This window comes from Scyliorhinus torazame, chromosome 2 (assembly GCF_047496885.1).
Source record: "Scyliorhinus torazame isolate Kashiwa2021f chromosome 2, sScyTor2.1, whole genome shotgun sequence".
In the NCBI taxonomy this organism is placed as follows: domain Eukaryota; kingdom Metazoa; phylum Chordata; class Chondrichthyes; order Carcharhiniformes; family Scyliorhinidae; genus Scyliorhinus; species Scyliorhinus torazame.
In genome coordinates this window covers 175,823,899-175,845,552 of record NC_092708.1, presented here as the reverse complement: position 1 = coordinate 175,845,552, position 21,654 = coordinate 175,823,899, and the positions used below count along the sequence as shown (strand labels likewise).

Here is a 21,654-nt window from a genome sequence, read left to right as displayed (position 1 = left end):
GGAGTAGAGACAACCCCGGAAACTATAGACCAGTGAGCCTTACTTCTGTTGTGGGCAAAATCTTGGAAATGTTTATAAGAAATAGGGTGTATAATCATCTGGAAAGGAATAATTTGATTAGAGATAGTCAACACGGTTTTGTGAAGGGTAGGTCGTGCCTCACAAACCTTATTGAGTTCTTTGAGAAGGTGACCAAACAGGTGGATGAGGGTAAAGCAGTTGATGTGGTGTATATGGATTTCAGTAAAGCGTTTGATAAGGTTCCCCACGGTAGGCTACTGCAGAAAATACGGAAGCATGGGATTCAGGGAGATTTCGCAGTTTGGATCGGACATTGGCTAGCTGGAAGAAGACAAAGGGTGGGGGTTGATGGGAAGTGTTCAGACTGGAGCCCAGTTACTAGTGGTGTGCCACAAGGATCTGTTTTGGGGCCACTGCTGTTTGTCATTTTTATAAATGACCTGGAGGAGGGCGTAGAAGGATGGTGAATAAATTTGCAGATGACATTAAAGTCGGTGGCGTTGTGGACAGTACGGAAGGATGTTACAAGTTACAGACGGACATAGATAAGCTGCAGCGCTGGGCTGAGAGGTGGCAAATAGAGTTTAATGCAGAAAAGTGTGAGGTGATTCGTTTTGGAAGGAATAACAGGAAGACAGAGTACTGGGCTAATGGTAAGATTCTTGGCAGTGTGGATGAGCAGAGAGATCTCGGTGTCCATGTACATAGATCCCTGAAAGTTGCCACTCAGGTTGAGAGGGTTGTTAAGAAGGCGTACGGTGTGTTAGCTTTTATTGGTAGAGGGATTGAGTTTCGGAACTTTGAGGTCATGTTGCAGCTGTACAAAACTCTGGTGCGGCCGCATTTGGAGCTTTGCGTGCAATTCTGGTCGCCGCATTATAGGAAGGATGTGGATGCATTGGAAAGGGTGCAGAGGAGATTAACCAGAATGTTGCCTGGTATGGAGAGAAGATCTTATGAGGAAAGACTGAGGGACTTGAGGCTGTTTTCGTTAGAGAGAAGAAGGTCAAGAGGTGACTTAATTGAGGCATACAAGATGATCAGAGGATTGGATAGGGTGGACAGTGAGAGCCTTTTTCCTCGGATGGTGATGTCGCGCACGAGGGGACATAGGTGTCAGAGGTAGGTTCTTTACTCAGAGAGTAGTAAGGGTGTGGAATGCCCTGCCTGCAACAGTAGTGGACTTGCCAACACTAAGGGCATTCAAATGGTCATTGGATAGACATATGGACGATAAGGGAATAGTGTAGATGGGCTTTAGAGTGGTTTCACAGATCGGCGCAACATCGAGGGCCGAAGGGCCTGTATTGCGCTGTAATGTTCTATGTTCTATGTTCTAAATTGTGCTGATAATTGCACAGAGTTCAGTATCATTCAAGACTCCTCAGACACTGAAGCAGGCCATGCCACATATGTGAACCTTGGGCTGTTTAGTGGCCTCTCTTGTGTCAGGCAAAGGCCACCTCCAAAGAAAAATAATCTAACCATCTCATCTTAATATTCAACAGCACTAGCATGATTGAATTCCCCACTATACCATCCTGGGGTTACATTGACCTCAACCTAAACTGAACCATAGAGATACTTTGGTTTAAGAACAGGTCAGAGGTTGGGGTTTCTACTCTGAATAACTTAGATCATGACTCTCCAAAGCCTGCTCACCCTCTACAAGGCACAAATCAGGGGCGTCGGGTCGGAGAATGGCCATTGGCCGCCGTGAATCCCGCCCCCGCCCAAGTCTCCAGTACCGGAGATTGGGCGGGGGCGGGAATTGGGCCGCGCCGGTTGGCGGGACCCCTGCTCAATTCTCCGGCCCTGATGGGCCGAAGTCCTGCCCAGAAATTGCCTGTCCCGCCGGCGTAAATCAAAGCTGGTATTTACCGGCGTGACCAGGCGGCGTGGGCGGGCTCCGGGGTCCTGGGGAGGGCGCGGGGCGATCTGACCCCGGGGGGTGCCCCCACGGTGGCCTGGCCCGCGATCGGGGCCCACCGATCCGCGGGTGGGCCAGTGCCGTGGGGGCACTCTTTCCCTTCCGCCTCCGCCACGGCCTCCACCATGGTGGAGGCGGAAGAGACTCTCCCCACTGCGCATGCGCGGGAAACTGTCGGCGGCCGCTGACGCTCCCACGCATGCGCCGCATTTCCACGCCAGCTGGCGGGGCACCAAACGCCATTTCCGCCAGCTGGTGGGGCAACAAACGCCATTTCCGCCAGCTGGCGGGGCGGAAATCCCTCCGGCGTCGGCCTAGCCCCTCAATGTTGGAGCTCGGCCCCCAAAGATGCGGAGCATTCCGTACCTTTGGGCCGGCGCAATGCCAGTCTGACTGGCGCCGTTTTTGGCGCCCGTCGGCGGACATAGCGCCGTTGGGGGAGAATTTCGCCCCAGGAGAGTGATAGAATACTCTCCACTTGCTTGGCTGAGTGCAGTTCCAAAACACTCAAGAAGCTCAACACTATCCAGGACAAAACAGGCTTTTCACCTATCATCACCCACTCCACCACTGAGTCAGTGGCAGCAGTGTGTACCATCTACAAGAAGCAAGCAGCTATTCATTTTTAAAACCCACAACCTCTACCATCTGGAAAGATAAGGGCAGAGATGCATGGGGGCACTACCACCAGCCACTTCCCCTCCAAGCCACACACCATCCTGACTTGGAAATTTATCACTGTTACTTTACTGTCCCCGAGTCAAATTCCTGTAATTCTCTCCCTAACTGTGGTGCAGGTACACCACAAGGACTGCAACGATTCAAGAGGTGGCTCACCACCACCTCTCAAGGGAAATTCAGGATGAGCAACAAATAATACTCTTGCCAGCAACATTCACATCCCAAGAAAAAATAAGGAGAAACAGGAGGCTACACATGCATTCTCCACCTAATAGACCATTTTCCTCCTCCTTACGTTGGAATTCAAAGACCAATTGATTCCTAGCTCAGAGGCAGCTAACTCAGTATAGATTATGGATTAAATCTGGAAGTTAATCTAGAACATAGAACAACAGTGCAGAAGGAGGCCATTCGGCCCATCGAGTCTGCACCGACCCACTTAAGCCCTCACCTTCCACCCTATCCACGTAACCCAATAACCCCTCCTATCCTTTTTGGTTACTAAGGGCAATTCATCATGGCCAATCCACCTAACCTGCACGTCTTTGGACTGTGGGAGGAAACCGGAGCACCCGGAGGAAACCCACGCAGACACGGGGAGAACGTGCAGACTCCGCACAGACAGTGACCCAGTGGGGAATCGAACCTGGGACCCTGCACTGTGAAGTCATTATTATTTTAAATAATGAGCTGAATTTTTAAACAGCTGGTGAGGATCCACAATTTCCCATCAACATGACAATGTTGGGGCAGCACAGTGGCGCTGTGGTTAGCACTGCTGCCTCACGGCACCAAGGTCCCAGGTTTGATCCTGGCTCTGGTTCACTGTCCGTGTGTAGTTTGCACATTCTCCCCGTGTTTGCGTGAGTTTCGCCCCCACAACCCAAAGATGTTCAGGGTAGGTGGATTGGCGACGCTAAATTGCCCCTTAATTGGAAAAATGAATTGGATACTCTAAAACCCAATGTTTGGAACCAATAGCAACTGGAAATGGAGTTTGACAGAAGTGTGTGGATCACCAGTCCTCCTATAGAAGCAATCATTAAAAAAGCAGATGATATAAAAAGAACATGAAAATGCTGCCTCAGGGCCTCTTTGAAGAACCTCATTGGGAGGTTGAGAGGTGGGTGGGCTACCTGTCCCCAAACAACAGGTATTGAAGTGCCTATGAAGGTTACTGATCCAAGGATGACTCCTGAGGCCTGCCTAGGGTGGGGTGGGGCTATGCTCCAGTGTTGTTTTACACTGCATTCCAGTCACCCCCACCACCTGAAGCTGGCATTCTGAGCTTGGTACAGCTGCCATCACAGACCCCGCCACAATGGGCAATCACAAAGCTGTTGTCACTTTTGGTTTTTAAACAACTTCCAGAGAGCACCTCTATTGTCTTTCACCTAGCTGTATCAGGAGCTCTCACTTCTGACGATGGGCCTCTGATGCCTCTTATTGGCCATCTAGCCTTCAAGGTCTGCCCTGTGTCCTTAATTGGTTGGGACTCCCAGAACAGACATTGAATGGGGCGTGAGTGGGGGTTCCCGACCTACAATTCCTCCCATCAGCCGGATCAGGATTCACAAAGGAAAATTCAGCTCAATGTTTAATGTTCATTCTACTTTTCCTATTCTATTCCTCCAAATTTCCAAATCTACCAACTTACATTTTTCTTCCTTTTTCCTCATCTTAACGATGTTGAAATTGAGGCTGGCTCAAATAATTTCTTGATCTGGCTCATTCTTTTCCAAAACCCTAAAATTATTTCCTTCAACTCTTTCATTTCCTTCTACCAAATTTGGCAAAAAATAAATGTAACCTTTTGTTAACAGGCGCTGGAATGTGGCGACTCGGGGCTTTTCACAGTAACTTCATTGAAGCCTACTTGTGACAATAAGCGATTATTGTTATTATTATTCTTTCCCTCCTGCACAAAGCAAAACTGCTATTTGTTTCTGGAAACAGTAAATATTGACCTTTTCAATAAAGCAGCAAAGCCATGGAAACTGGATTCTCAACTTCACAACTTCATTCATTATATTACAAGCAATACATATCATTCCTCTGCTGACTGTCAGTGGAAGTTTAACCCATTGGGAGCGGATTAATGCCAGAATTTTAAAAAGCAGATAACAGAAAGCCATGAGTATGAAATAACCTCATCCACTAATGTTGAGATCAATGATTCTCAGCTTTGGATACACACCTTGAGTAGGAATCTTGGTCGGTTCTGGTTCATATGTGTTAGGATCTTCCATCAGCAATTGAGTGAGCAAATTCTGTTGCACACCTTTAAGGTCTTGGAAGTTTTTCACTTTGTATGTAGCATGAGGAAGGGTTGTGATTCGTTCAAGTTCACCTCTGTCTGCGTTCTTTGCTCCCATGCTGAAAACATTAATTCCTGAACTTTTCAATGAGCCCAAATAAGGGCTGATATCATCTCTGGACTTCTCTCCATTAATGACTAGCAAATATTGGCGAACTCCTTGATGCTGTCTGCTGCCGGCCAATTTGGTGAAGTGGTTTTTCAAGACAAAGTCCAAGCCTCTGCCGGTGTTAAGTGGGGCCCCACCTTTTGGTCTAATCCGCCTGATGGCGCCTTGAAGGGTGGCTTTATTTGAATGTTGTTTCAACACAAACTCTGTTTTTCCATTGTTGCTGTATTGTGCCAGGCCAATGCGAACTTTGTTGGCTCCAACATCAAGATGACTGATTATATTCAAGATAAAATCACGGATGTGGGCAAATTCTTGAGTTCCAATATTGCTGGATCCATCAATCAGGAACACAATGTCTTTCTTGGAAGGATCTGGAAGTGGAAATGCAAAACAATTCTATTTTTTAATTGGTTCATTACACAGAACATTACATATAATTTACTCAGATTTTCACAAAATTCACATAAATTTGAAGTTGGGCACTTAGAAACTAGGACACCTTTATAGAATTTACAAAGCGGGAGGTCATTCGGCCCATCGTGTCTGCACCGGTCAATGGAAAGAGCACCCTACTTAAGGCCATGCCTCCACCCTATCCCTGTAATCCCACCTCGCCGTTTGGACACTAAGGGGCAATTAAGCATGGCCAATCCACCTAACCTGTACGTCTTTAGACTATGGGAGGAACTCAAAGCACACGGAGAAAGCCCACGCAAACACGGGGAGAATGTGAAAAATCCACACAGTCACCCAAGGCCAGAATTGAACTCGGGACCCTGGAGCCGTTGAGGCGACAGTGCTAACCACTGTGCCACCTTGTGGGACAGTAGGTAATGTTCCTGCCTTTGAGTCAGAAACCCCATGTTCGAGTCCCACCCAAGACTTGCTGACTAAGGAAGATCAGTCATAACACAGCCAAACATATTGAATATGAACCTGCAAAACCTTCCCACACATGTCAAAGCAGGTGGTAAAAATGAGAAAGATTCCACGTCAGCAGGTGATGGAAACAAATTTCTCTACCACCACTATTCAAAGGTCCGGGCTACATTTACCTGGGCTACAGCTGTTCTGAACCTTGAGGAAATTGGCCCTCCTCTAATTACTCTATATTGGTCCTTGTTCTTTTCCATAGATAATTTAGACCTTACACATTAACCATTGTTTCCTGAATGTCCCCGTATTGACAATTGATCTACTTGACCTACCTCATTCCTTGGAACCAGATCTAAAAATGGCTATGAGTTGGAATCAGACCAGCTGACCCAGGAAGAAGTCTGGAAGCAGACATAGCAGATGACTGGTGCTGGGTTGCACTGTTCATTTTCCCATCTTGGTGCCATGCAGCATTATCCCAGTGAAAGAAAAAATACAAAGCCCACACATTGCCTCATCCTCTAAACACTCACCATGCCCAATCCATACCAGTTCAAGCCACCCTGCCACCCACAATGTCCCCTCATGCCCCCTCCCACCCATTCTCGAGGAACCCCCGCCATCCGGAGACTGGGCCAATGTGAATACTTCTTGGTAATTTTAAGATATGCATCACTTTAGTTCTGTTGATATTTACCTTCATTCCAAGGTCCATGCTTGCTGTTACTAGCTGATCTATTAGTTCCTGTAATCCTTCTTCTGTGCTCGCTACAAGTGCTTCGTAATCTGCAAATCTAATTGATGTTATCATTCACAGTCACCCCAAACTTCCACCAATTAGTGTTAGATTCTGCGTCTTCATCTGCTTTTTTAATGATTGCTTCTATAGGAGGACTGGTGATCCACACACTTCTGTCAAACTCCATTTCCAGTTGCTATTGGTTCCATATTCAGATTTCCTATGAGTCCCCAGTCTACACCAATGTCTTTCAACATGTCAAGAGCTAATTTGGACAACTCGATCGAATGCTGTTTCTAAATCTACAAAACAAACATATAGGGCGGAATTCTCCCCCCACCCCACGCAGAATCCCCCAGGCGGTGCGCGAGTCCCGCCACGCCGTCCCGACGCCCGCACGTGATTCTGCCCCCCCCCAAATCGGCGCGGCGCGAATCACGGCTGGCCGCTGGGAGAATCGCCGCTTGCCGTTGGTAATGGGGGAGCGGCGATTCTCCAGCCCAGATGGGCCGAGCGGCCTGCCCAACACGACAGGTTCCCGCCGGCGCCATCCACACCTGGTCGCTGCTGGCGGGAACAGCGCGGGAGCGCTGGGGGGGCGGCCTGTGGGGGGGGCGAGGGGGGTTCCTGCACCAGGGGGGGCTCAAAAGGGGTCTGGCCCGCGATCGGTGCCCACTGATTGGCGGGCCAGCCTCTCTGAAGGAGGACCTCCTTTCCTCCGCTGCCCTGCAAGATCGATCTGCCATCTTCTTGCGGGGCGGCTGTGGGGAGGACGGCAACTGCGCATGCGCGGGTGACGTCATTTACGCGGCGCCGGTCGCGTCATTTACGCGGCGCCGCTTTTACGTGGCGCCAAGGCCCGGTGCGCGTAAATGATGTGGCGCCGCTCCTAGCCCCCCGGGGGCGGGAGAATAGGGGGCCAGGAACGGCCTCCGACGCCGGAGTGAAACACTCCGGTTTTCACTCCGGCGTCGGGACTTAGTCTCCCGATGGGAGAATTGCGCCCATACGGCGTTATCTTCCCAAAAGGGAACAAAGTCCCCAAGCGAGCACATTGAGCCACATGTTTCCCAGCACTCGCAGTGCTGAGAAACACATGGCTGTTCATTGTGAGACGTGTTGAATAAGGGGCCTGAATGGGGAATGCGCGGCAGAGGCCGCACATAGCACCGTTTCGAGAGATTGGGACCGCATTTCTAAATGGCGTCCCGATTTTCAAGGCCCACAAACAATCCCTGACATCCCCTTCAACCCAAAGACAATATGGGAGAATCCCCCTCCCCCTCCCCCTCCCCACATGCTCCAACAGCCATGTTGGGCAGCCACGGCCTGATTGCGCATGTGCAAGAAATGCCAGCTTTACACCTTGGCAGTGCCAACTTCGCACCCTGGCAGTGCTCATACCAGCTAGCAGTGCCACCTGGGCACCTTGGCAGTGCCAGGCCGGCACCCAGGTGGCACTGCCAGGATACCAGGCTAGCACTGCCGGGGTCACCCTGCCTAAAGTGTATGCAGCTGGGGGCCTCCAATCCCCTTGGGACTCTCACACGTGTTGTTCCGTCCCGTCGCCGTTTGTATCAAACGGAGCTCACCCAAGGTCCCCGAAGCGAAGGGATTGAAACCCAAAGCCTTGCGTAACTCAGAAACTTGCACATTAGAGTAAGGCTTACTGCCTCGCTCTAATATGCTGATTGGCTAAAACATGATCCTACCCATTGTGGGCAGGATTCACCTTGCAAAGTCTCGCGAGATTGCACTGAATCTCAAGAGGCCTTGCGAGTCGGGTAGATCTCGAGTGCAGGTCTCCTGGATTTCAGCAGCCACGTTGCACCGCATCGCCCTGCTTTTCCGGCGCAGCGTGGCCACTGGATCGCGCCCATAGTCATAGAGACCTACAGCACAGAAAGGCCCTTCAGCCTATACTGGTCAAAACCAACGACCTAAATATTCTAATCTCATTTTGTATGTCTTGGCATTGTATGCCTTGTATGTCTTGGCATTGCAAGTGCACATCTAAACACTTCCCAAATTTTATGAGAGGCTCTGCCACCACCACCCTTTCAAGCAGTGAGTTTCAGACTCCCACTATCTTCTGGGTGAAAATATTTTTCCTCACATCCCCTCTATATTGGGGCCACTGCTGTTTGTCATTTTTATAAATGACCTGGAGGAGGGCGTAGAAGGATGGGTGAGTAAATTTGCAGATGGCACTAAAGTCGGTGGAGTTGTGGACAGTGCAGAAGGATGTTACAAGTTACAGAGGGACATAGATAAGCTGCAGAGCTGGGCTGAGAGGTGGCAAATGGAGTTTAATGCAGAAAAGTGTGAGGTGATTCATTTTGGAAGGAATAACAGGAAGACAGAGTACTGGGCTAATGGTAAGATTCTTGGAAGTATGGATGAGCAGAGAGATTTAGGTGTCCATGTACATAGATCCCTGAAAGTTGCCACCCAGGTTGAGAGGGTTGTTAAGAAGGCGTACGGTGTGTTAGCTTTTATTGGTAGAGGCATTGGTTAGAGTTTCGGAGCCATGAGGTCATGTTGCAGCTGTACAAAACTCTGGTGCGGCTGCATTTGGAGTATTGCGTGCAATTCTGGTCGCCGCATTATAGGAAGGATGTGGAAGCATTGGAAATGGTGCAGAGGAGATTTACCAGAATGTTGCCTGGTATGGAGGGAAGATCTTATGAGGGAAGGCTGAGGGACCTGAGGCTGTTTTCCTTAGAGAGAAGAAGGTTAAGAGGTGACTTAATAGAGGCATACAAGATGATCAGAGGATTAGATAGGGTGGACAGTGAGAGCCTTTTTCCTCGGATGGTGATGTCCAGCACGAGGGGACATAGCTTTAAATTGAGGGGAGTTAGATATAGGACAGATGTCAGAGGTAGATTCTTTACTCAGAGAGTAGTAAGGGCGTGGAATGCCCTGCCTACAACAGTAGTGGACTCGCCAACATTAAGGGCATTCAAATGGTCATTGGATAGACATATGGACGATAACAGAATAGTGTAGATGGGCTTTAGAGTGGTTTCACACGTCTGCACAAAATCGAGGGACGAAGGGCCTGTACTGCGCTGTAATGTAATGTTCTTAATGTTCTTAAACCTCCTGACCCTTAATTAAAATCTATGCCCGCTGGTCATCGATCCCTCCACCAAGGGGAACGGTATCTTCCTGTCTATCTATGCCCGTCATAATTTTATACATATCAAACATATTCCCACTCAGTCTTAACTGCCCCAAGGAAAACAACCTCAGTCCATCCAATCGTCTTAGAACAAAGAACAATACGGCACAAGAATAGACCCTTAGGCCCTCCAAGCCTGTACCGGTCATGATACCAACCTTGGCCAAAACCCTCAGCACTTCCTTGTGTCATATTCCTCTATACTCATCCTATCCATGTGTTTGCCAAGATGCCTTTTGAACGCCGTTAATGTATTTGCTTCCACAACCTACCCTGGCAACGCGTTCCAGACACTCACCACCCTCTGCGTAAAAAACCTGCCTCACACATCTCCTCTAAACTTTGTTCCCTGGACCTTAAACCTATGCCCCCTGGTGACTGACCCCTCCACCTTGGGAAAGAGTGCCTGCCCCTCGACTCTATCCATGCCCCTCATAATCTTGTAGATCTCTATCGGGTCAGCCCTCAACCTCCGTCTTTCTAATGAAAAGAGTCCGAGTCTATTCAGCCCCTGCACATAGCTAACACCCTCCAGACCAGGCAACATCCTGGTAAACCTCCTCTGCACCCTCTCCAAAGCCTCCACATCCTTCTGGTAGTGTGGCGACCAGAATTGTTTGCAATATTCCAAGTGCGGCCTTACCAAGGTTTTATACAACTGTAGCATGACTTACCAGTTTTTATACTCGATGCCTCGTCCAATGAAGGCAAGCATTCCCTATGCTTGTTGCCCACTTGTGTTGCCACCTTCAAATTTCCGTGGACTTGCACGCCCAGATCTATTTGACTTCTCAGCTAATCTAGCTAGCCTTCACAGCTAAAACTCTTCAGCCCAGGCAACATTCTGGTAAATCTCCTCTGCACTCTTTCTAGTGTTTACACATCTCCCCTATAATTTGTTTTCCCAATTAAAGGGCAATTTAGTATGGCTAATCCATCTACCCTGCACATCTTTGGGTTTTGGGGATGAGACCCACCCAAGCACGGGCAGAATGTTCAAGCTCCACATGGACAGTGACCCGGGGCCAGAATCGAACCCAGGTACTCGGCGCCGTAAGGCACCAGTGGCCGCCATTGCACCACCGTGCCACCTGCATCCCTCCTATAATATGGATTACAGAACTGCACACAATACTCTAGCTATGGCCTAACCAACGTTTTGTACAGTTCCAGCATAATTTCCCTGGTCTTAAACTCTATGCCTCGGCTCATAAAAGTAAGTGTACCATATGCCTTCTGAACCACTATATTTATCTGCCCTGCTAACTTAAGGCACCGTGTGTACATGCACACCAAGGTGCCACTGATCCTTGGTGCTTCCCAAGATTCTGCAGTTTATCATGTATTCCCTTGCTGTGTTTGTCCTGCCCAAGTGCATCACCTCACACTTAACATAGAATCATGGAATGCCTACAGTGCAGAAGGAGGACATTCGATCCATTGAGTCTGCACCAACCCACTGAAAGAGAACCCTACCTTGGTCCGCTCCCCTGCCCCATCCCCGTAACCCCACCTAACCTTTGGATACTTAGGGGCAATTTGGCATGGCCAATACACCTAATCGCACATCTTTGGACTGTGGCAAGCAACCGAAGCACCCGAAGATACACGCAGACAGTTACCCAAGGCTGGAATTGAACCTGGGTCTCTATTTGGATTGAATTCCATTTGCTACTGATCAGTTCATCTGACCAGCCCATCTAAATCCTCCTCTAATTGCCATTGTAAGGCCATCCAACTCACTATTTACCACCCCACCAATTTTGTATCATCCATCATCTTACTGATCACCCCTCCGACATTCATGTCTAAATCATTTATATAAACCACAAACAGCAAGGCCCCCAATACTGATCCCTGCAGGACCCCACTGGACACAGGCTTCTATTCAGAAAACCACCCCCCTAACCAGCACCCTCTGCATCCTGCCACTTAGCTAATTCTAGATCCAATTTCCAAATGTTCCTTCTGTAAGAATCCCCATGCTTAATCCTTGCTTTCCCTGATTAAATTTTGCTTTTCCTGTGTAACTCCCTTTATGTTCCATTCTTCTGGCTGCTACAATTCTGCAACTGTGCTTTTTAAACTGAACTAACTCAGTCTAATATACGATTTGGACTGGTCCAAGGACTCCCCTTGGAACAGTGTGCTGCTTGGCATGGTGCAGAGCTGTCATATTTTGATGGATCTGACTAGCAGCTAATCAACTCTTTTGGAATTCCTGGCAGTGTGTGGCTTTTGGGTTTGATTGGCAGAGAGCGCCAGTGGATTATGTAAGGAGGGAAGACTCCATTTTGAGTTTCGTTCCGCTTCGTACAGGAGAGAGCAGGGACACAGGTTTAGACTTTCTCCATCGGCGAAGGCTGGCGATTGAAACTCTCTCCAGCCAGCCTGTGAAAGCTTAAACTCTGAAAGGCCGAGGAAAGCCTTGTCTGATATCTCTCCTCACATCTCTAGAGGTCCCAAAGAAAATAGTGTTGTTCTCTCCCCTCCACTGCAGAAAGAGCAGGCCTGCAGCCTAGAGGCAGAGTGGATGGAAAACCCTCTTTTACATTCTCAGGCAGAAAATTCTAATATTATCTCATTGAGACTGAGAGACAATCTGATGGAGGTACATCACGTGACTGTGACCCAGAGGAAATTTTACAGCCTGCAGGTTCTAATTGAAGGCACACACCAGAGGATCCAATCCCACTAATGGGTTTCAACACTTTGCGTCCGAGGAAGTTAGCCAACTACAAAGATTACAACTTCAGCAACAAAGAGACCCATCTTACTTCCCTTTTAATCCCCATTATTTTGATCCTTCCCTTTTCCACTGTGTGTCTGTCTTGTGTGTATGCGGGTGGAAGGTACAATTGTAAAAGAGGGGAGTAATTAGATTAGCAGACCATTGTTCTGTTATCACCAGGACATGTTTATCTCTTGTTATAAATAAAAAGTTATTACGTTTTACTTAAATATATAGGGCAAGATTCTGTAATCCCGCGGCAGAGTGTCCACATCGTCGTAAACCCCGTCGCGTTTTACGACGGCATGAACGGGCCGACTCCACGACTAATTCTAGCCCCTACAGGGGGCCAGCACGGCACTGGAGCGGTTCACGCTGCTCCAGCTGCTGATCGTGGTGCGAACTGGGCGGCGCAGGATCCATGCACATGCGCAGTGGCTTCCTTCAACACTCCGGCCCTGACGCAACATGGCGCAGGACTATAGGGGCTGGCGCGTAGGAAAAGAGGCCCCCAGCCAGAGAGGCCGGCCCATCGATCGGTGGGCCCGATCACGGGCCAGGTCACTTCGGAGGCTCCCCCCAGGGTCAGACCCCCCCTCCTGCACAAGCTGCTCCCCGACCCTGTCACACTGAGTTCCCACCGGCTGAGAGCAGCGTTTCCACGACGGCCGCTCGGACCATCCCGGGCCGCGAATCGGCGGACCGGCCGCGTAGAACGGCCTGTGACTGGCGCTGCACGAACCACGCTGGCGCCAATGGCACCCATTCTCTGGTCGGGGGGATTTTCTGGCCCGGCCCCGGGCTGAGTGAATCCCGCCCCTAGTGCCTGTACGTCTTGGAGCAGTCAAGGGTCACAGATCAACATGGTAGCACAGTGGTTAGCACAATTGCTTCACAGCGCCAGGGTCCCAGGTTCGATTCCCGGCTTGGATCACTGTCTGTGCGGAGTCTGCACATCCTCCCCGTGTGTGCGTGGGTTTCCTCCGGGTGCTCCGGTTTCCTCCCACAGTCCAAAGATGTGCAGGTTAGGTGGATTGGCCATGATAAATTGCCCTTAGAGTTGGGTGGGGTTACTGGGTTATGGGGATAGAGTGGAGGTGTGGGGAGGATAGGGTGGAGGTGTGGGGAGTTGTTGACCTTGGGTAGGGTGCTCTTTCCAAGTGCCGGTGCAGACTCGATGGGCCGAATGGCCTCCTTCTGCACTGTAAATTCTATGATAATATATCTCAGAAAATCTATTTAAATTATTGGTTAATTCACTTATGTTGGGACTCCGGCACCTGTGGGGCTCGAATTGAGAGCGCGCTAGCTGCTGGTGTTGTAATACATGGATGCCATGGACTCCTACCTTCGCTCTTCATCTCCCATGTGGGACCTTATTACAAGCCGTGCTGAAGTCCAAGTAGACTACTTCAAATGCATAGCCCTCACCTACACACCAGGGCACATCTTCGCAAAATAAGAGATTGGGGTGCCATTTTAAAATGCCACATGTGTCAACCCCCCCCAATGCCCCAACATACCTCTTAGAAAGCCCTCGAATCCCCCCCCCCCCCCACACACACACACCATTTCATAAGAGGAAGGCATCCCTCCTGGGCCCGATCCCTGGCATGGGCAACCTGGCACCTGCCAGGCTTGCATGCTGGCACTGCCTGGGTGGCACTGCCAGTGTGCCTGAGTGGCTCTATTAGGGTACCAGGATGGCAGTGCCAAGATGCCCGGGTGCCAGTGGGAGTGCCAGTGTACCACCCTGTACAGAGCCCAACCACCCTGGGACCTCCAATGGCCTGGGAAAACCCCCAGATGGTGTTACACCTGATCCATGTTTGTGTGGACTAGTGCTAAACGCCACCGTGGTGAGGGCTCCCAGGTAAAGCCGTTCATTCCTGGGCCTTAGGAAAATCGAGCGCCGTTATATTTAAAATGAGACTAATGGGTTACTTAAATATATGAATCCAGATCTTGCCCAGGTAGCATGAGGTCCAGATTGCGACATCGTGCCAGATCCCATTAGATCTTGCGAGGCGTTCTGAACATCGCAAATCTCACGAGAGGACTCTCGCGAAATTTAACAGCATTGCCACATCACCGAGTCGGGCGCGATGAGGCTGATCAATCGCGACCATAATCTCCCCTTAACGAAACCATGCTGACTGTTCTTGATTAATCCCTGCCTCTCCAAATGCAGAACAATTTGGTCTCTCAGAATTGTTTCTTGTTCAAACTCTAAAAGCAATTCATTCATTCATTCATTTTTCTAATAATGCCAATATTTAACAAACTATCTATTACAAATTTGGTGATATATTGTAAATTTTAATCTATATGTGTAGAATTTATTTTAAATAATTCTAAAGGTGTTTCTCACCTGCAGGAGCATCTGCTATGATTTGTTGTATTTTATGTTTATTCAGTGTTGTCAACGGTGACTGAAGTTGCTGTTGAATTGTTGCCACATTGTGCAGATCATTCACCTTGAACACATAATTCGGGGATAATGAAATCTTTTGGAGTTCATCGTCATCTGCATTTCCTGACCCAATACTGAAAGGTGCTACTCCAGCCTCTTTCAGTGCCAGTGCTGCCTGAGTAACATCATCAGAGGATTTGCTGGCAGTGATTAAGATCAAGAACTGGGGCACATCTTCGTGTATTCTGCTTCCAGCAGATATATTAAACACATTCTTTTTGACATGATCCAATGCTTTACCAGTGTTGACTCGTCGTCCTCCTTTAGGCCTGAGGCCTCTTATTGCTGCCTTCACTTCATCTTTTGTTGAAAAATTGTTCAAGAGGAAATTAACTCTGGGATCATCACTGTATTGTGCTACACCAACTCGGACTTTGTCACTTTCAACATCAAGATTGTCGACAACATTAGAAATGAATCTTTGAACTGAAGGGAAAGCACCTCTGACTTTGTCCGACTCATCAACAAGGAACACAATATCCCTCTTAACGGCATCTGTAACAAACAGGAAAAAGATTTTTGTTTTGCAGAAACATATTTGCCATGAAATAAGATTTTGTAGAGGCACATTTATTATTGAGATGTAGGACTTCCATTTGAGATCCAGATAATATTGACTACTTGTGAAGTAAATACGAACATGCAAATTGGGCCCCTCGAGCCTGCTCAAGCAAGTGACCAAACCAATGCAATATTGGGAGTTGTGGATTGAGTCAGAACTTTCATGGTGAAAGATAATTTGAAAATTACCAGCAGCTTCTATAACTTCTTTAAAAGCAACATATCAGGATATGAGCACTACTGGCATCATTGCCCATCTTCCATTGCCCATGAGAAGACAGATATGCCTGGAACTGTTAGAGAGGGAGTTCCAGGATTTTGGCCCAGTGCCAATCAAGGAATGATGATATAATTTTCCTCAGGATGGACCCAAATTTAATGCATTCGCCCAAGGTGAGTTAGTTAATATAAAAAGGAACCACAGACCAGAATTTTCCAGTCCCACCCATGGTGGAAAATTTGATGGACCAGCCAAAGGTACATTAACTTGGGTAGTAACCTTTGGGTGGGAATACTGGTCCTGGACTGGAAAATTCCAACCCCAAAGTCTTCCATAGACATATACACAATAAAAGGATGGTAAAAGTAGAAATAGGCCTGATTAGGAACCAAAAAGGGGGTCAGAGGGCATAGCTGAGAGGTAATTCAACCCTTGAGCGATTTACAATTGCTCTGGAGGAGGCGGTATTGGATAGACTACCTGTACTTAAAGTTGGTAAGGTACCAGGACCGTATGAGATGCATCCAAGGCTACTGATGAAAGTGAGAGTGGAAATTACAGAGGCACTGGCCATAATTTTACAGTCTTCCCTCGGCTGCAGAATTAGAAATGTTACCACTTTGTTCAAAAAAAGGGTGTAAAGATAAGCCCAGAAATTACATGCCAAGTACTGGGGAAACACAGGAAAATTGGACCTCGGAGCAAGAGTAGGCCATTTTGGCCTTCAAACCTGCTTTGCCGTTCAGTAAAATCATGGCCAATTTCCTGCCTGCCCCCAATAACCCTTGACTCCTTACCTATCAAAAATCTATCAGGACCCTGCCCTTCATTGCTTTCTGGGGAATAGAATTCCACAAGTTGAATGACCTCCTGAGAGAAAAGAATTCTCCTCACATCTGTCTGAGATTCACTCATCTCTTTCCACAAGATGAAACATTCCATCAGTGTCCACCCTTATCCAGACCCCTCAAGATCTTACGTGTTTGAATAAGATCACTTCTTCTTTTGAACTCCAATGGGCCTAGGCCCAACTTGTTTGACCTTTCTTCATAAGATAAGCCCTTCATTATAGGAATGAATTGTGATCCTTTTCTGAACTGCTTCTAAAGTACTTGTATATGTTTTCAAATAAGGAAACAGTTCTCCATTATTCCAGGTGTGGTTTCACTCAGGTCCTGAAAGCTGCAGCAGAACTTCCCTACTTTTATATTCCATTCCTCTTGCAATAAATGCCAACATTCCATTTGACTTCCTAATCACTTGCTGTACCTGCAGACAAACATTACGTGATTAATGTAGAAAAATCCCCCTGGATCACCAAAATCTGCAATCTCTCTTCATTTAAATAGTATACTGCTTTTCTATTCTTCCTGCCAAAGTGCAGTAGTTTAAATTTACCAATGTTATACCCATCTGCCAAATTGTTGCTTAATTCACTTAATCGGTCTATATCCTTTTGCAGACTTTCTACATCCTTTAGACAACTTGGGCGAGATTCTCCGACTCCCCGCCAGGTCGGAGAATCGCCGGGGGCTGGCGTGAATCCCGCCCCCGCCGGTTGCCGAATTCTCTGGCACCGGAGAATTTTGCCCCTTATTTCCGACCTGTCTTGGTGTCATGATGAAATTTAGCTACCAGACATTTGGTCCCTCCATCCAAGTCATTGACGCAGATTGTAAATAGTTGAGAACCCAGGACTGATCCCTGTGGCACAACTAGTTACAGCTTGCTAATCCGATAAAGACCCATTTAACCCTACTCTCAGCTTCCTGTTAGCAAACCAATCTTTTATCCATGTTAATATGTGTGCTCTTATATTAGGTAGTAATGTTTGATGTGGCACCTTATCAAATGCCTTTTGGAAATCCAAGTACGTCACAGGCGGGTTTCTCCGATCTGCCAGCCTCTTTTTCCCAGGCGGCGTGCCCTTGGCGACAGTGGGATTCGCCCTTCCCACTACCTGCCAATGAGATTTCTCATTGTGGCTACCCCATGCCGCTGGGAAACCCGCAGGCATGGGTGCACTGCCAGCGCAATGGAGAATCCTGCCAGCGGAGAATCCCGCTGCACATCTGCAGTTCCCCATTATCCACTTGAAAGTTACTTTGTCAGAAAGTCTGACAGATTAGTTGAACATAATTTCCTTTTCAGAAAGCCATGTTAGCTCTACCTGATAACACTGATTTTCTAAGTATCCTGCTATAACCGCAATAACCTACATGCACATCGGTGTCAACGGAAATATTTAAATCAGCAATTAATGCCTATTTAAGGGCCTTACCACAGCAAGTAATGGGTGGGGCAGTCACTTTGCAGGAAGCCCAAAAAACATACCCAGTTATGTTTGATTGTAGGTTCCTCGAGAAGAGGGCCATTGTATAAAGATGCTCACTGGTTCATTAACCCGGCATTGGGAAGGGTGAGGGACCTGGCATTGGACTGGGCCCCCTACTGGCCCCTGTCCCCTTCTCCTCTGACCCCAATCCTGCCTACACTCACCTGGGTCCCTCATCAATTCAAGGACTCTCTCTGGGTGCATGACAAATAGTTGCCACCCCTTCCCCTAGAGCCCTGTATATTTTGGACAGCTACTGGCCTGTGATTGATTGGCAATTCATGAGGGTGGGATTTCCAAACCGTGGTTCTTGATCCCAGCAAAGGCCTACCTACTAGCCATTTAATGCCTTCCCCAAAGGTGACAATTTGGAGTATTAAAGACAACCCAAGGGAGATTTGGAAATGGTGCTTCCAGGCATCTGTTGCCCTTGTGGAGATATAGGTTGTGAGTTTGGGATGCATTTTTGAAAAAGTCATGTCAAGTCCTGTGAAGGAGGCAATGTGTATTGAAGATATTAGCTATTGGTCAAACATTTTGTCTTGGATGGTGTCCAGCTTATAATAGCTCCAGAAACAGGAGCAGGAATAGGTTTTTGAATGGTGTTGTAGCTACATTTTTTGAAATGATTTGTTCAGTTGCCTAATCTTCGAGAGATTGCTGGAAGTCACTCTGAAATGAGAAATAGTAAGAATTTTGGAACAAATTTTGTTGGGTCAGGAAGTGTATAAATACTCCTGGCTGCACAAAATTCATTCCACCTTTACAGCCTCTCCACGGCTACACCCTGCTCCTATTTGTACCCTCTTACGGTAATTCTGGCACCCAGCTTGGTGGTGGAGCTGTCAGATCTCCCCTCCCCACACATCCTCCTGCCATGCACAGGAATTTAACATTTGAATAAGGTCACTTGGAAGGGGGGTAAACAATGAGCCAAGAAAGACAGCTTTGTGTTTGAAACACTTCACAAGGACAAGTCAGGTGGCGATAAAGAGCTTCGGTGAGAAAAATAAATAACCATTGACAAGGCAGAGCGAGATAATTGGGTAGAGATTCTGTTTTGGATGCAATCAATGATCTGAGGACAGCTGCTGTTGAGAACAATTCCTCCCATGTCTCTGCTCGAACCAATTTGCATTTTAGTGAATGTAAATTCTGTTATAAGTTAGAGCAGCATTTTCAAATATAATTAACTAAATTTTTCATGGGATTGTAATCACTGACAAACTGCCACCCTGCTGCTTTTTATTTCCCCAAGGCTGAAGCCCAGACCTGCTGTCAAATGTACAGCGTAGCTGCTCCTGGAGTCCTTTCTATGCAGTGCCATCAGGGGAAGTGAGGCAATGCCCACTTTTTATAGCACTAACTGCAGTAAACCAGTAAGTTTAAAGGTCCCAGCCACTTGGACAGGAAAGAAGGTGTGCAAGGTATGTGTGTAGGGTGGGTTGAAGGTGGGGTTTGGGGCAGGTGGTCAGGGGATATTTGGGGTAGCCGAATGGTGGGTATAGTCAAGGTGGCTGGAGGGTTGTCAAATGGTCAACGGGGTTGGTGGGAGAGTGTGGGGCTCAGGAAGAGAAGAATCCAGTTGCAAAAGGTAGTTGGGAGGTGGGTGAGAGGGTAGTCAGTTAGCTGTAGGAGGTAAGGGCATTCAGGTGGTATTGGATGATCAAGGGGCGGTAGTCAGGGTGAGGGGTAGTTGGTGGATCAGGTGGATAGATAGGAGTGGAATCAGTACTGTAGTTACCCAGGACTTAGAAATGATTTTAATCCTTCTCACTTTTCCTGCGTAATTATTCTTAGATAGTCAGAACCATCTGCAGTCTCCAAGTTAATTTGGAATTTTGGATGGTCTCCAATGCAGTTTAGAACATAAAACATACAGTGCAGAAGGAGGCCATTTGGACCATCGAGTCTGCACCGACCCACTTAAGCTCTCGCTTCCACCCTATCACCGCAGCCCAATAACCCCTCCGGACCGTTTTTGGCCACTAAGGGCAATTTATCATGGCCAATTCACCTAACCTGCACGACTTTTGACAGTGAGAGGAAACCGGTGTTAAGTAATGGGTTAAGAGACATTGCAATTAGTTGTCTCATTTATGTTAAGTATCCATTAATTGACATTGATATGTAAAGGGGCTTCAGGTGGCCTCTGTCAGGTGGTGTGTTGTTAAGAGTTTTGTGCAGAGGCTGTGGAAGTGAAATAAATGGTCTTTGGTGAAAAGGAACAAGAACTTTAGACTCTTCATTTCACAGCAACTAAAACATTTAACAATGGTAGCAGAGGATGGTTGCTGTGCAAATGTGAAGGTTTGAAAGATACAACATTACCTGATCAAACCAAGGAGTGAATGAGAAGGGAAAAAAAAGATACATGGCTGAACCCAGGATAAAGATGGCTGGATATGACTTTCCTCCCTTATTTTCTGAAAGGGAATCGTACGACCAATGGAGAAGTGCAGTAGTTATGTGGACTAAAGTAACTGCTTTGGGAAAGAGAAAACAAGGTATGGCATTGGCTCTTTCTCTACCTTATGACAGTAAAATCCGAAACAAAGTGCTTTCTGAGCTGGAATTGAAAGAGTTAGACTCAGAAGAAGGTCTGGAGACTTTATTACATTATATGGATAAGATTTATAAGAAAGATGACTTGTTAAGTGCGTATGAAGCATGGTCGGATTTTGATAAGTTCCGGAAAATGGAGGATATCTCCATGGAAGACTATATAATGGAATTTGGCAGACTATATAAAAGGCTGCAGAAACACAATCTGGAATTTCCATAGTCTGTGTTGGCCTTTAAATTACTTGACTGTGCTAGAGTGAGCAACATGGATAGGCTCCTGGTTTTGCCAGGAATTCAGTTTACTGATAAGGATACCTTATTCGAACAGATGACAAAAGATTTACAAAAGTTTCTGGGGAAACATTCGATTCCGATGTCTCTGATGACCCAAATAGGTCAGCCTGCAATAAGGCAGAATATGGAAGATACACTAGTAACAGGATAGCGAAATCGTATGGCTACGAACAGGGCTCAAGACTATAGACGGAGACCGAGACAAGGAAATTATGAAGACAGAAACCCAGTTAGAATCTACCATAGGAAGATGAACCCCAGAAATACACAGGGCATGATAAATCGATGTTTTCAATGTGACTCTCAATACCATTATGCTTTCAACTGTCCAACTTGTTATGATAGAGTGTTTAAAGTGACACATGACACGGAAGAGTCAGAAGAGGAAAAAGATAGTGACCAGAAAGAAGGCATTGACCTATTGACAAGCAGTTTTATGCCGGTAATGAGGGTGTTGGTTGCAAAATCCTTCAACTGTGCTGTATTGGACAGTGGCTGCACATCTACTGTGTGTGGAATTGACTGGTTAAAATGTTACCTGGACTCTTTGAATGCTGAAAATCGTAACAAGGTTAAGGAATTTGAAAGTTCCACAAGTTTCAGGTTTAGGGA

General features: G+C 47.4%; 1 protein-coding gene across 1 annotated transcript in view; it reads right to left on the bottom strand.

Moving 5' to 3' along the window:
• Positions 1-21,654, bottom strand: part of LOC140393924 (collagen alpha-3(VI) chain-like) — a 369,822-nt gene that overhangs the window by 125,951 nt on the left and 222,217 nt on the right. The window contains exons 15-16 of the mRNA XM_072480566.1: positions 14,966-15,562; positions 4,830-5,432 (exon numbers count right to left, since the gene is read on the bottom strand). Of these exons, the coding sequence (XP_072336667.1) occupies positions 4,830-5,432; positions 14,966-15,562 (1,200 nt within the window). The remainder of the gene's footprint in view (positions 1-4,829; positions 5,433-14,965; positions 15,563-21,654) is intronic.